Source organism: Podarcis melisellensis, assembly GCF_964234715.1.
Source record: "Podarcis melisellensis genome assembly, chromosome: 8".
Taxonomy (NCBI): Eukaryota; Metazoa; Chordata; class Lepidosauria; order Squamata; family Lacertidae; genus Podarcis; species Podarcis melisellensis.
Genome location: NC_138540.1, coordinates 83,881,988 through 83,896,601, shown reverse-complemented (window position 1 = coordinate 83,896,601; position 14,614 = coordinate 83,881,988). Strand labels below are relative to the sequence as shown.

Below are 14,614 nucleotides of genomic sequence, written 5' to 3'. Positions count from 1 at the left end.
GCCTCCCTCCCCTCCCGGTCCTGCGGCATTTGCCTGCCAGCTGGTGTCTGGCAGCCGAGACCCCCAAACTCCCCCCACCCCAAAGTCCGCAGAAGAACACGCCCGGAAGCTGCGACGATGACGCCCCCCCCTGTGCCTTCGTCACTTTACTACCTGCTCTCTAAACGTTTGTTACTGTTGTGTCTGAAGAGTGTTTAAATTATAGAATCGTGAACTCCTATTTATACTAAAGAGACAGTTTTCACACCACAGGCCTCCCCTGCTAAATGTTGGTGGTTTTGGGGGTGGGGTGGGGGGCACGAGGGAGGAGGAGGAACGGAAGCTTGTGGAACATAAATTCTGGTGCCAGTAAAAAAAAAACCACCACGGTGGGTGCTCTAAGGAAACAGAGAGAGCTCTGTTTTGCAAAAATCAGTGCGTGAGACAGTCGTTTTCCTTGTCACGTGTGAAAGCGTGGAGTTGCTTGTGATGGTGGCATCAGTGTGTCTTGCCCCCTGCCCCAGTTCCTTCCCCTCCCGTGTTTTGTCTTGGCCCCTAGTTGCAAAATTCCTACATTGCAGTGCAGCAAAAGGCTACGGAAGAATCCAATTTTATTTCATCTCTGAAGAGGGAGCAGCAACATCCTTAACACACAGTGTCACAAATGTACAGTGTTCTCATGCATCCAGCCCCTGTGTGCCGTATTATTACACCAAGGAGGGGACGGGGAGGGGGGAGACGGAATAATAAATATGGGGAGAAAGGAAGGTGACCAGGGACCAAGAGGAGAGCATAGTGCAAAAACTTAAAACTAGCACAGTTCCCCCCCCCCAACTTCAAGCTAAACATTCTCCTGTGCGCTTCCCTTCGTTAGAGACGAGTGCGCGCACACCTTTTGGAAGAGGCAGGGAACAGAGGTCCGCCACCTGCTGGAGGGGGAAATAAGATTTACAGCTAAACACCACAATCCCAAATAAATTACCAACAACCTTGTGTACGTGCGGCAGTGTGGAGCAAGCAAGGCTTGGTGCTGCCACCAGGTGCCAGAAGTGTAGAAGTGCAGGTATAAGTCATTTTTCTGTTGCCGGTGGCGCTTCCCATCAAGCGAACTTGAGACATGCCTAGCTTTGCGGTCTTCTCCAAGGTCCCGCCTGGGCTTTGGGGCAGCTACCCAGAGACCGTCCTAGCCCAACCAATCCCAGGTGCGAAGCGTGACTCGGAAGCACGGCGTACAACATCTGTTTGCACGGATTCCGACCGATAGCAGAGCGTCCTCCAAGCAAAACCAGAATCCGAGTCCAGTCCTCTTCCATCAGCCACCCCCCCACCAACCGCCCTTGCGCCAAACTCCCAAGGGGGTGGGTGGGAGCTGGTGCAAAGCAGCCATGGGTCATTGGGGCGGCAGTCGTGATCCGAGGGGGGAGCGTCGCCTCGTCGGTGCAAAAGGGGTAAGTGGAAGCTGCGTCCCCAGGAAGACACTTGCCACGAAGGAATTCCCCCCCCCCAGCCTTCACCTCTTGGAAACAGCCATGTCAGAATCAGAGATGGGGGGCTGACTAGAAGGGCTGGGGGGGGCAGGATTCCTGGGCTCCTTCCCCTACAGGAATTTAAGGGGTTAAACTGAGGATGCTGGGAATCCTGGCTCCTACAGCAGCTCCCAAATTTTGCCCCTCGTTTTTTGAGGCGGAGCAGCCTGAGGATAAAAAGTGGGAAGGAGCTGGGGGTCGAGAGGTCTTGGGGGGGGGGTCTCTGCCGGGTTCTCTTCGGCCACTCGTGGCCCTTTAGGAAATTCCTCCCTGGCTTCTACCAGTAATGTGAGCTGGGGAGACCAGTGCTGTGTTCACAAAGCAAGGCGCGTTCAGAGGCAGGGCTCAGAGTGTAGGGAAGCAAGGCCCCAGGGAGTGGCTGGGGCTCGGCCGTTGGTTCAGGCAGCATCTGGATCGCAAAGGGTCTTCTTCCTTGCCAGGGCACAAGCCGAAGGGGGTGTTCGGCCCTCTGGGCCCCAATCTCCCTTCTGGAGGCAGCTGGCAAGTGATAAAGGAGGTTGTCCCAGGCGCCTGGCAAGGGCAGAGCGGACTGAGCAGCAGCTGTTGGGCACAAGGGTCTCCCCCCTCGCCGATGGCCTTCATGCCACCTCCACCAGGCTCCGAGGAGAGGCGTCCAGGGCAAATCTGCCAGTGCATAAGAGCAGGTATCCCACCTTGACGATGCAGGGCCTATGTACCTGTGAAGGGAAAACAGGCTGGTCAAGACAGAAGAAAGCCCTTGGGTTTGGGGGAGCCAGTGGGTTTGAGACCCAGCGGATCCCTGCTGCTGGAACCACAAGGGACCGTAAGTCATCCCGCTTGTTCGGAGAGTCCCTGGATTGCCCCATCCCATGCAAGTACAGTAATAATAGGCTGAGCTTCTGGGCAGATGGGGCCACTCCAAAAAGGCCCTGCCTTCCCAGAAACCTCAGCCGAGGGACACTAGTTTGAAATAAAACTTGGGAGGCGCCCTCAAGCCCTGGGAAGGTTTGCTTTCAGGTATGTAAGAATAACTACACAATCCTGCTTTCTCTGTGCTCAGTCACTCCTGCTACTCTCACAGTCAAGCCACACCTGGGTGTACCACTGCAAGGCCGGGTGTCCTCACAACTGAGTATTCTGCCCTAAAATTTAAAGGTTCCTGCCCAAGGAAAGCTAGCATGTCGAAGTAGGCTAGTGCCTTTTTCCCTGGCACACTAGATTTCTTCAGGAATGGATTGGCCCTTGGTGGTGCTCAGCAGAGGCTGGCGGAGAACAAACTGAAGAACTGGCACTCACGGAGAGACGGAGCAGCCAGCCTCCCAATGGGCTCCAGAGGACAAAATGGCTGGAGAGAACTGGAGCAGACAGTTCTGGGCCGGCCCATCCATGAGGTAGGCTGAGGCAGCCGCCTCAGGCAACAGAATCCAAGGAGCATTCTTCAGGCGTGTCTCCTATCGCTGGGGAAGTGGTTGCAGTGGCGCCTGGGTTCTGGCAAGATCTTGTGAGAGCCCCGCGAAATTGTACGGAGACCTCTGGGACCTCTTGCACGATACCGCCAGAAGCCAAGGCTATGTGACTCCAGTTGGGGAGGGTTTGGTGGGGGCGGCGAAATGGGACGGGGTGGCCCGGTTCTTGGCAAGCTGGGCCTTCGGCCTAAGCGGACAGGCCCGCTGGCGCCATATTATTCCAAAACCATGTGCCACAAGAAAGGCTATTAAATAAATGGCAGCTTTTATTGCCGTTAAATTCATTTATTTATTTCACCCCCAAGGTCCCTGGGGTGGGGGTGGGGCAGGTTACCCGATTAAAACACTGCATTAAAAAAACAGTTCAAAACAACTTTCAATCCCTAAAATTAAGTTGGTCCTAAGAATATACACCTCAGGTGTCAAAGGCCAGGGTGCAAGAGCATCCTCCCTAAGCTGCATAATGGAGGGGGGGGTTCCACACTTTAGGGGCCACCACAGAGAAGGCCCACCCCACCCCCAATCCTCTTGAGGGCAGAGGGACAACCAAGAGGGGCCCCACTGCCAAACTCAGCCCCCAAGAGGACCTGTAGGGAAGGAGGCAGTTTTTCAGGTATTTTAATCCCTCTTCTGCAATCAGTGCTCTGCCCCAACCACCTTCCAATCAGGCTGTGTTGCCCTGTCTCTGCACAGGGCCTGTTTTTGCCCTCGATGGCTTTCTGTTAGTCGAGAGGGGTAAAAGAACACGATACCAGAAGAGCTGGGAGCGGAAGGCCGCTCTCAGGCCAAACAAGCTCTGGCTTCAGGTGAGCCGAGGAGAGGGAGAGAGAGAGGTCTGTGTGTTTGCACATGCGCGATGATGGCAGCCGACGTACCCTAGAAAAGAGCAGCAAGTGCCGGTACAGAGGTACCACAAGCGGGTATTCACAAAGCCGAGATGCCATGGTGCCGCCTTGCTGGAAAGAGAGAGCAGAAGTCAGCGGCGCAGAGTGCCAGGCAATTGGGGGGTGGCGGCGAGTGGGTGGGCTGGGGGGAGAGACCAGATCAGAGCACAGCTGCTTGCTTTCTCTGTGCACATGCTGCCAGAAACCCCCCCACCCCCCCAGCTGCCGTTTGGGCTGTGGGTTGTGACAGCCACTGCCCTTTGTCTTTATGGAACCAAGTTTCTAGCCCTCTTGGAATGAAACCTTTCCCATCTTTCGCCTTTTCAAGAAAAACGCAACAAACCAGGAAGTCTAATGTTTGAAACACGAAAGCAAAGTTGCATAAGAGAATGTGAATAAGCTGCACCCACCCCCTTTCCAAAAATAAAATGCAAAATACATTCTGGGTGCGGAATGTGGGGGGCGCGGAAGGTTGATGCAGGACCCACAGAGCCCCAGAGTCAGAGGACCCCAATATTGGGCAGACTAGAAAGAGTCATCTCCCCTCCTCACCCAGAAGGGAGCCTAAGCTCGTGGGGCGAGCGGGGGACACATCCCTCTCCCTCCCCCACCTCCTCCATGAGGTACGGCAACCTGCAGAGTCAGGCTTACATTTGCCAGGCGCTCCACGCGGCACAAGAAAGGGTGGGTGTGGTTGGGGGGCCAGCGGGGGCTCCAGCCCAGAGCAGCTGGAAGGAAAAGAGAAACGTGGGGCCGAGTTTCCTTTGTGGGGGGGGCGGGGTGTTGGTGGTGAATGGGTGGGGAAGGGGAGGACAATGTACAGAGAAAGAGCGTAGCCTACAGGGCATGCGGGAACAAGCCGGGCAAAAGAAGCGGCTCCGTTGCCATGCGCCGCACATCGCATGCTATGCTTCCCTCGGCGCACAAAGGCCAGCAGGTTTCTCACTCGACCCTCAGCGATTGACAGCTCTCGTGCTGTCATAGCTCACTGTGATGGCCTGGGATTCGGACTCAGAGGCTGAACCTGAGGGATCCCAGCCTGCACAGGAGTCCCCGCCTCCAGAACCAGCTGAGCTGGGGCTGGGGCCTGAGCCTGAAGGGTCCTCACCTGTGCTGGATCTTCAGGTGCAGGCGTCAGCTGAGTCTGCTCTGGCTCCTGAGGTGATGAAGAACCCATTGCCTGCAGGTGCTCCACTCTCAGCCCCGTCAGAGGAAGCTGAGGTTGCCTCTGGGTCCGGTAACCCTCCAGCCTCCAGCAGAGGCTCAGGGCAGAGAGGCGGAGGGAACTAAGTTCCCTCAGGAGGAGTGCTCACCTCCAGGCCAGCAGAGGCGAGTCACCTGAGGATCGGGGCCGCCCTATGCCTCGGGGCAGATAAAAGCCGGCCAGTCCCAAGTTGCGGGAGCAACCTTGTTGGTTCCTAGTTCCTGCCTGCACCCTGTCCTGCTTTTCTGCCTGACCCACCCTGGCTCTCTGCTTGCTTGTTCCTGACTTCACCTGCCTCCCTGCCCTGCACCCAGCTCCAGCTACTACGGACTGCCTCCATGCTGCACCTTTGACCACGGACCGGACTTGGACCTTAGCCTCTCGGATAACCCACGGGACCAGCACACTCACATACAGACAGACCCGTCTTTCCCATTGGGTTTACTGGTGCGTCGCGCCAGGGCGCCGGCCTCTCAGGGGCACCCCAGCAAGTGGGGGAGCTGCGCGGCTTTGCCGGCGGCCTCCCCTTTCCCTCCTGAAGGCCCGCCAGCTGCGCCCCATCAACCATATGGCTGGTGGGCATGCAGCTTGCCTCCCAAGCCTCCTCGGGAGGACAGTGATCGCTGCAGAGGCTTGGGAAAAGGTCGACAACTCTGGGAAACAGGGAGTGGGGCACTGGAGGGATCTTTGCACCATGGCACCGGATATGCGTAAGACAGATCTGCATACAGACCTGCAGCACACCTAAGAACCTAGGAAGAGGCCTGATGCGCCAGGACAATTAAGTCCCCATTTGGTTCAACACCCTGTTGTCACAATGGCCAACCAGATGGTCCAAGCAGGACTTGAGTGCATGAGCAACTCTTCCCCACTTGAGACACAACAGCATTGCCAGAGCATAGAAAAGACCCTACAAGTGTCCTGGAAAAAATGGAACATCTCATCGCCCCGGCAAGAGCACAGTGGCCATTTTTGGTGTCGTGACCTCACGTGATTTTGCGCCCAGCCCTTGTGCTTTTCTCAGGGCCGCAATCTCTCATGGTGCACCCCCCAAACACGTTTCGGGGTGCCGTGCCGTTGTGCGAGAGCACAGCTCCGAGAAAAATAGTGTATTTAGGGCTCCATGATCTTGCATGTGACTTGTGCAGGAACACAGACGGGAAGACGTGTGTCCTGGTTTTGAGACTCGGAGGGCATGCCTGGATACCTGAAGGAGCGTCTCCACCCCCATCGTTCTGCCCAGACACTGAGGTGCAGATCCGAGGGCCTTCTGGCGGTTCCCTCACTGCGAGGAGCCAAGTTACAGGGAACCAGGCAGAGGGCCTTCTCGGTGGTGGCACCCGCCCTGTGGAACGCCCTCCCACCAGATGTCAAAGAGAACAACTACCAGACTTTTAGAAGACATCTGAAGGCAGCCCAGTTTAGGGAAGCTTTTAATGTTTAATAGGTTATTCCAAGTTATGCCCTTTCGTTCTAGGCTACTGCTAGATGGGGCCGGGGGGCAGGTGGAGGCTCCCTCCTCACTCCAAACCCAGTCAGCGAGGAGCTGGGCCTAGAGATCCAAGCATTCAGCCTGCTGGTGGATCCGGCAATGAACATCAGGCAAAGACAGCCCAGTCATCTCTCTGGAAACGTGGCCCCCCTCTCTGGAAAGGCAGGGGTGGGGGTGGCCCCACTGTGTTTTAAGCAGTCTCAGAATCAGTGGGTTCAAGTTGGCCAAGGGGTCTGCTCTGAGTACGCACCATACACCCAAAGAGCCAAGAGACCACTTTGTAAACAGTCACGGCTTCCTCCAAAGGAATCCTGGCAGCTGTAAGTTGTTCAGGTTGCTGAGCTTTGTTAGGAAACCTCCCTATCCTCCCCCCACCAAACTACAGTTCCCAGGGTTCCCTGTGAAGAGGGATATATGGATAAACTACTCTGGAAATCGTAGCTCTTGGAGGAAAATACAGTCATACCTCGGATTACAGATGCTTCAGGTTGCGTTTTTTTAAGGTTACGGACGTTCCGAAACCCAGAAGTACCGGAACGGGTTACTTCTGGGTTTCAGAGATCACGCATGCGCAGAAGCGCTGAATCGCAACCCACGCGTGCGCAGATGCGCCCCTGCGGGTTGCGAACGTGCATCCCACATGGATCATGTTCGCAACCCGAGCGTCCACTGTAGGTCTATTATTATTAATAAGAATATTATTTGAATTTATATACCGCCCTATTATAGCCCAGAGGTCTCAAGGCAGTTCAGAGAACGAAATAAAAAATATTAAAACCACAAAATACGTAATCAAAATAAAAACAACAACAGGTCTAGCAGCATCCTGAACAAGCCACAGCTCCCAGAATACTCCGGGGGAAACCATGATGGTTTAAAGTGGTACCACAATGCTTTCAATGTGTGGTGTGAAAAACGATTTTTCTCTCTCGCGTGCACCTCCCTTCAACTGCCCGCCGTCACCAATATGGTTCCCTCCGGAAGTTTTGAATCGTGACTCCCACCATCCCCGACTGTTGGCCATGCTGGCTGTGGATGATGGGAGTTGTAGTCCAAAGCACTCAGTCCGTGCGTGCAGCTGGGGCCGAGCTCCCTGCCTTGCTTCTGGGTGCAGCGCTGGCCTTGGGACACGTGCTTCTTCCAAACCGTGGAAGGGAAGGGGGTGAAAGAGCTGGAACCGAAGGGACTGGTCAGCAAGCTGAGGGGTCGCAGCGCAGAGCGGAGTCTGCCAGGAACGCAAGCTGGACGTGGGGCTGCAGGCAGGAGGAGGGAAGGGGCTCCGGTGAAACTTGCCTTCCTCGGCCATCGGCCTCATCACTTCGATCTGCTCCTCAAGGCGTTTGATCTGAGCTTCCAGTTCCAAATTGCGACTCTCGGCTTCCTTGAGTTGGCTGGGCAGGAAAAGGCGAGACAATCAGTATTTGATGCGAGGAAAGTGGGAAGCCTGGGAGAAGGACTGATCTACCCGTTATTTAATGTTATTATTATTTTATATACAGTCATACCTCATGTTACGTTCTTTCAGGTTACGTTCCGCGGTGACCCGGAAGTACCGGAAAGGGTTACTTCCGGGTTTCGCCACTCGCGCATGCGCAGAAGTGCAAAATGACGTCACGCGCATGCGCAGGAGCAGCGAATTGCAACCCGCACGTGCGCAGACGCGCCGCTATGGGTTGCGCTCTTTTCATATCACAAACGGGCCTCCAGAACGGATCCCGTTTGCAACCAGAGGTACCACTGTATATAAATTTTCCATAGAATTTACAACACGTTCGAAATTCCTATCAAACAATTCAGTAATTTTGGCATCCCCCCTCCTCCATGGTTTCCCCAGTTTCCCAATGAACGCTGCATATTCTAGTTATTCTGTACCTGATCTTCTCCACACTGTTTTCAGATATAAGTTTTACTGCTGTTCTTACCCTGAAGCAACTCGCGTTATTTAACTTTATTAAAGCTCCACGCCGCCCTTCCTGCCGACGGAGCCCAGGAGCGGCAAACACAAAGCAGTAAAACAGTACAATTAAGAAAGAAATCCCACTGAAAAATGGTTAAGAACAACTAAACTACGGTAGGTTTGTTTTTCATGCCCTATTAACTAATCATTTCAGTAACTTTCAGCCTTCATGTGCCTGAGGGGAATGGGCCCATTCACCCTGTCTGCCGTCTAACATGGAAAGTCCAGCTTCCTCGGACTCTATTCATTCTTCGTGGAAACATAGGAGAGTCTCCTCCAAATTCCTGCCTTCCCACCCTTTCCCCTCTCTCGAATGGGATAATTCTCACGGAGTAACTCTGGAATGAGAAAATCCAGATCAGGAGAGGAAGAAAGTGTGGGGAGACAGGGATTTGGAAGAGAGCATCATTCGAGGAGAATTAATGGAGGTCAAGTTACAGAAAGGTAGCCGTGTTGGTCTGCCATAGTCAAAACAAAACAAAAATTCCTTCCAGTAGCACCTTAAAGACCAACTAAGTTAGTTCTTGGTATGAGCTTTCGTGTGCATGCACATTTCTTCAGGTATCTGCACACGAAAGCTCATACCAAGAACTAACTTAGTTGGTCTTTAAGGTGCTACTGGAAGGAAATTTTTAATGGAGGTCAATGAAGCTTACCTTCCCGCCAGAGTGGTACCTATTTATCTACTTGCACTTGGTGTGCTTTCGAACTGCTAGGTTGGCAGGAGCTGGGACTGAGCAACAGGAGCTCACCCCGTCGTGAGGATTTAACTCACAGCGCCACCCGCGTCCCTTAAAGCATATTTTCAAGCAGTTTATTCAGCGTAGTTCAGGAAAAGAAAACATGCCTGCTCTCTTTCATGTCCAAGTAAAAGCAAAAGCTATACACAACGGACGTTCCCAGCAGGCTGTGCTGGAAGTAAACAGACGTGACATACAACAACTCCACATGCCCGCTCTTAAGGTGGAATGGAACATCAATATCCTAACACCCATAGCCCTCACCTGGCAAAGGTCTGGTTGGCCACCTTGACCATGCTGAGCTCTTGACACAGCATCTCCCGGCTTCTCAGCTCCTCTTCAAGTGCCGACTGCAACTCTAGGAAAGTGGTCACGTCAAGTTTCTGCCCATCCGGGAGTTTGCATGCCTGGTAGGGAGTAAGACGGAGGTGTCTGTGAAACGTCAGACACTGAGGTGCCTCTGGGGTACCAGGTCAGGCTCTCCACCGCCCCATCCTGGCTCCAGTTGGTCCCCCAAACCTACCAGCTCCTCCGGGGTTTGCTTGGGGGTCTGCTCTGGGGGCAAAGTCCTCTGGCTGCTGTCGACCTCCATGCTGACGTCCCCGCGGCCTCTTTCCTCCGGCTCATTCTGTCTGAAAGAAAGGGAGAGCCTCACGGACCCAATCCTGGCAGGGTCTCCACGTTGCCGCAGGACCGTTTTGCCCAGGGGTCAACTTGGGACCAGGGACTCAGCTAGGTAAAGGTAAAGGGACCCCTGACCATTAGGTCTAGTCGTGACCGACTCTGGGGTTGCGGCGCTCATCTCGCTTTATTGGCCCAGGGAGCCGGCGTACAGCTTCTGGGTCATGTGGCCAGCATGACTAAGCCGCTTCTGGCGAACCAGAGCAGCGCACGGAAACACTGTTTACCTTCCCGCCAGAGCAGTACCTATTTATCTACTTTCACTTGGACGTGCTTTCGAACTGCTAGGTTGGCAGGAGCAGGGACCGAGGAACGGGAGCTCACCCTGTCGTGGGGATTCGAACCACCGACCTTCTGATTGGCAAGTCCTAGGCTCTGTGGTTAAACCCACAGCGCCACCTGCGTCCCTCAGGGACTCAACTATGTGGTTGCAAATGTAACGTCTTAAGCGCATTACACAAACGGGACACCAGATGGCGATGGTGAGCTAATGAAAAATTCAATATATATTTTAAAACGGTCATTTTTTTTAAAGCATTTTTTTCTATATAGGTCTAGATTCAGCCTAGGTGTACCACTGCCACCTTCTTCACAGGTGACAGGACCCCTCTCCCTTCCTGGTGCCCGGCTACCTCAATTCCAGGGCCTGCAACTGGCTTCTGACACCAGCCTAGGGGTTCCCAACCCAAGCGCCCCCCGGCACCCCCAAAGGCGTCTTACTTTGCTGCTGCCGTGTAGGTGTACGAATACCCCACGAAGGGCAGGTGCACGCCGAGCGGAGAGCTCTCCATCACATCCGACAAGGTTTCCTAGGAAAGGGGAGACACAAGCACACAGAGGGTGGGTGGGTGGTTTTTTGGGGGGGTAAGTTCTAACTGGAGCAGCAGCAGCAGGCTGGGCATAGCGCCCCCTACTGGCAGTGCCGGATTTACATACAGTGGTACCTCAACCTTGGGTTCCTCAACGTCGTCAGATTACATCAACTGGGGGATCAAGGCTGAGGAAAAATTGCACTAGGGTTTCTGCAGCGGACTTTCAGGGAATGCCGTGGGCCTGCTGGGGGCAGAGGGATAGTGGGAGAAACCAGCTGGGGGATGGAACAAGGGAAGAAGGCTGAGAGCCAGGGGATTGGTGGTGGGACAACAAAGAGTAGATGATGAGATACCACGGTGGGGAAAAAGAATCTTTCTATATGCAAGTACAGCTGCTAGAATAGTGACTGCTGCTAGGTGGAAGCCACAAACTATACCCACAAAGGAGGAATGGATTTGTAAACTAAATGAATATTTAATTTTGGCAAAATTAACTGCTATAAGAAGAAACCGGTCAAATCCCAAATTAAAAATGCTTTGATGAATATATGGCAAAATATTGCTCAAAAAAAAGATATGCCTAGATTAAGATGTGAAGTGCTGGATGGAAAAAAAATTAGTAAGGAAAGATAATAAGAATATATCGATGATTTGAGAAGATTGTAGAATGCAAAGATTATTGTAAATTGTATGTGGAGGAAATCGAGTGGGGGCGGAGAGGAGGAAGGAGGAAATAATAATATGATGTCTTGAGGAAATAGAAATGTAAATGTGGGGGGGGGGATGGGCAGGAAATGGTGTTGGCTTTGGTACATCTGTATTGTAATGTAATATCTGAAAACCAATAATAATAATAAAAAGAGTAGTCAGAGGGAGAAGATGGGGAAGAGGAGGTGTTGGAGGCGGAAGAGGGAACAGGGTTTAGCGAGCTGGGAGAGTCTGTGGCAGAGAGCAGCCCAGAATCAGAGGCAGGAGAGGAAACAGGAGAGGCGGGAGGCCAAGAGGCAGAGATGAGTCTGGCTGGCGAAGTATCACAGGTGTTTCCCGCCTCTCCTGCATCAAGCTCCTCTCCCCACTTGTCTCCCAGAACCAGGAGAGGCATGAAAAGAGTGGAGGATGGGTTGGCTGAAGGCAGGCATAGTCTCTGATTGTTTGGGGAAAACCCATGGAGGGGAGGTGACTTAGATGGCAGTGGTGAGATAGGAACTTTGAGTAGGGTTGCCATATTTCAAAAAAATCCGGACACAAAAGCTTTGTGGTGGGGGAACAAAGTTGTTGAACTTTTTTGGCGGAAATCACACAAAAAATTGACATTTCTGAGCAATTTTTCAGGGAAAGCGGCAAAAACGACACTGCCGACATGGGTTGCTCTACGTACGGATTTTCCCAGACATATGGCAACCCTACTTTTAGTCTCGGCAACTGATTCAAGGGGGTAAGAAAAAAATCCAAACTCTTCTAAGACCTACTGGGGATGAGCTGCTGTAGTCATTAGGTCTGACACTCAGCCAAGTGTGTGAAGATTGTGTTTTAGTTGTCGTAAACTGCCAAGTTCAGGGCAGGACTCTGGGGCGGTTTCCTGGGCCCCACCTAGGAGAATAAACATGAACCCCCTCCTCACTGCCCCATACCCAGTAGGGCTGGCTCGCCACATTTTGAAACGAGCGAAGCAATGGGAATTATTGTCCGAAGAGCGGGACGAGGAAGGTGACACCTCTGTAGAACCATCTCAAACCCCGGAGTCCACAATTACCCGTAGGACCCTCGTACCTACAGGACCGCCTCTCCCGGTATGTCCCACAGAGGAATTTACAGTCTTCAAACAAAAACATCTCGGAGGTCCCGGGCCACAGGGAGCTTACGCTGGCCTCAACCAGAGCCAGGGCTTTTTCAGCTGTGGCCCCAATCTGGTGGAACGCTCTGTCCCAAGAGACTAGGGCCCTGCGGGACTTGACATATTTCCGCAGGGCCTGCAAGACGGAGCTGTTCCACCAGGCCTTTGGCCAAGGCACAGCCTGACCCCCTCCTTTGGTAATCCTCACAGAACTCTAGCCCAGTGGTTGCCATTAATTTTGTTTGAACTGATTTTATAATGAAATGATTTTAGAATGTTGTACTATTTTATGCCCGGCTTCGGCTGGGAGGGTGGGATATAAATAGAATTTATTATTATTATTATTATTATTATTATTATTATTATTATTATTACCTAAATGGTGTTTCTCAGATGAACTGGCACTGGGGGGGGGGAGAGGAATCGGGAGTAGAGGGGGACAAATAAAAAGTCACGTACCCCTCCCCCGCTCACCATGTCAGTGAGACAGTCATCCACCACGTCAAAGTTGCAGGTGTCCGTGGCGTTGGCAAATTCGGGCACGAACGACGGCATGCAGTCCCGCAGCGAGTCCCAGTCCACGCCCACAAAGAAGGGGTGCTCCTGGAAGTCCCGGACTCCGTTGCGCCCCAGCCGCATCTCCCGGGGGCAGATGAGCCCTTCGATCAAGGCCAGAGCTTCGGGAGGGACGTCGGGCACCGACGGAGGGAACCGGAAGTGATCCTTCGGAAAGGGGAATTTTGACAATCGGCAAGGGCACCCAGGGAGAGATTTTGGCCCCGATTCTCCATCTGCAGAGGCAAACCCACATAGACACGCAGACCTCTGCCCCTCGCTTACTTTGAAATGGATTATCTTTCCGTACGTCTCCACCACGGAGTCGGCAAAGAAAGGAGTGTGGCCAAAGAACATCTCATAGGCGAAGACGCCGAGGGACCACCAGTCGCACTCTGTGCCGTAGGAGTGAGCGCCGTCTTCCACCGCTTGCAGGATCTCGGGGGACAGGTAATCTGGGGTGCCCACGGCTATCGTTGAGCAGACCTGCCACACACAGAACACGTATTTGTGTGCTGGTTTTTTTGTGTGTGTTTTTGCGGGAGTAGGGGTTTCCTACACTTTGCCGTAGCTATGTACATTTTGGCACATGTTTCCGAGCACAATTCAAAGTGTTGGTGCGGACCTTTAAAGCCCTAAATGGCCTCAAAGGCCCAGTATACCTGAAGGAGCATCTCCACCCCCATTGTTCTACCCGGACACTGAGGTCCAGCTCCGAGAGTCTTCTGGCAGTTCCCTCAGTGTGAGAAGTAAGGTTACAGGGAACCAGGCAGGGGCCTTCTCGGTAGAGGCACCTGCCCTGTGGAATGCCCTCCCACCAGATGTCAAGGAAATAAGCAACTACCTGGCTTTTAGAAGACCTCTGAAGGCAGCCCTGTTTAGGGAAGTTTTTAATGTTTGATATTTTATCGTGTTTATAATATTCTGTTGGGAGCCGCCCAGAGGGGCTCGGGAAACCCAGCCGGTTGGGTGGGGCATAAAAATAAAAATAATAATTATTATTAGCTGGAGAACTGCCCTGAAAAATTCAAAGAAGTGCAAATTTCTGAGGGTGTCCATGTTTCAGTTTTTGTATTGTTTCAGAAAGGGCAAATTAATTATGTCAGTTTGCCTCTAAAGGCAGGCTGAACAGTGGCGTAGCGTGGGGGGTGCAGGGGGGCCGGCCGCACCGGGCGCAACATCTGGGGGTTAGGGTTAGGGGGCGCAAATCCATGGGTTAAGGGGCACAAATTACTTGCCTTGCCCCAGGTGCTGACAACCCACGCTACGCCACTGAGGCTGAATAATAATAATAATAATAATAATAATAATAATAATAATAATAATAATATAATACAACACCACACTGCCCATCTGATCGGGTTGCCCAGCCACACTGGGCAGCTTTCAAAATAATAAAAACACAATACACATCAAACATTAACAACTTCCTTATACAGGGCTGCCTTCAGATGTCTTCAAAAGGTTGTGTAGCTATTCATCTGTTTGACAGCTGACGGGTG

At 52.8% G+C, this 14,614-nt stretch overlaps 1 protein-coding gene across 6 annotated transcripts in view; it reads right to left on the bottom strand.

The window, feature by feature from the left end:
• Positions 1–573: 573 nt before the first annotated feature.
• DMPK (DM1 protein kinase) overlaps positions 574–14,614 on the bottom strand; it is a 49,654-nt gene continuing 35,613 nt past the window's right edge. Inside the window, exons 7-15 of one of the 6 annotated variants that reach the window (XM_081922038.1) lie at positions 13,398–13,598; positions 13,017–13,280; positions 10,632–10,720; positions 9,754–9,862; positions 9,495–9,637; positions 7,827–7,924; positions 4,489–4,565; positions 3,829–3,905; positions 574–2,203 (exon numbers count right to left, since the gene is read on the bottom strand). In XM_081922038.1, the coding sequence (XP_081778164.1) occupies positions 1,783–2,203; positions 3,829–3,905; positions 4,489–4,565; positions 7,827–7,924; positions 9,495–9,637; positions 9,754–9,862; positions 10,632–10,720; positions 13,017–13,280; positions 13,398–13,598 (1,479 nt within the window). In that variant the 3' untranslated portion in view covers positions 574–1,782. Of the gene's footprint in view, positions 2,204–3,828; positions 3,910–4,488; positions 4,566–7,822; positions 7,925–9,494; positions 9,638–9,753; positions 9,863–10,631; positions 10,721–13,016; positions 13,281–13,397; positions 13,599–14,614 lie in introns of all 6 variants that reach the window. The other 5 variants (XM_081922039.1, XM_081922040.1, XM_081922041.1 and 2 more) reach the window with 5 other exon arrangements.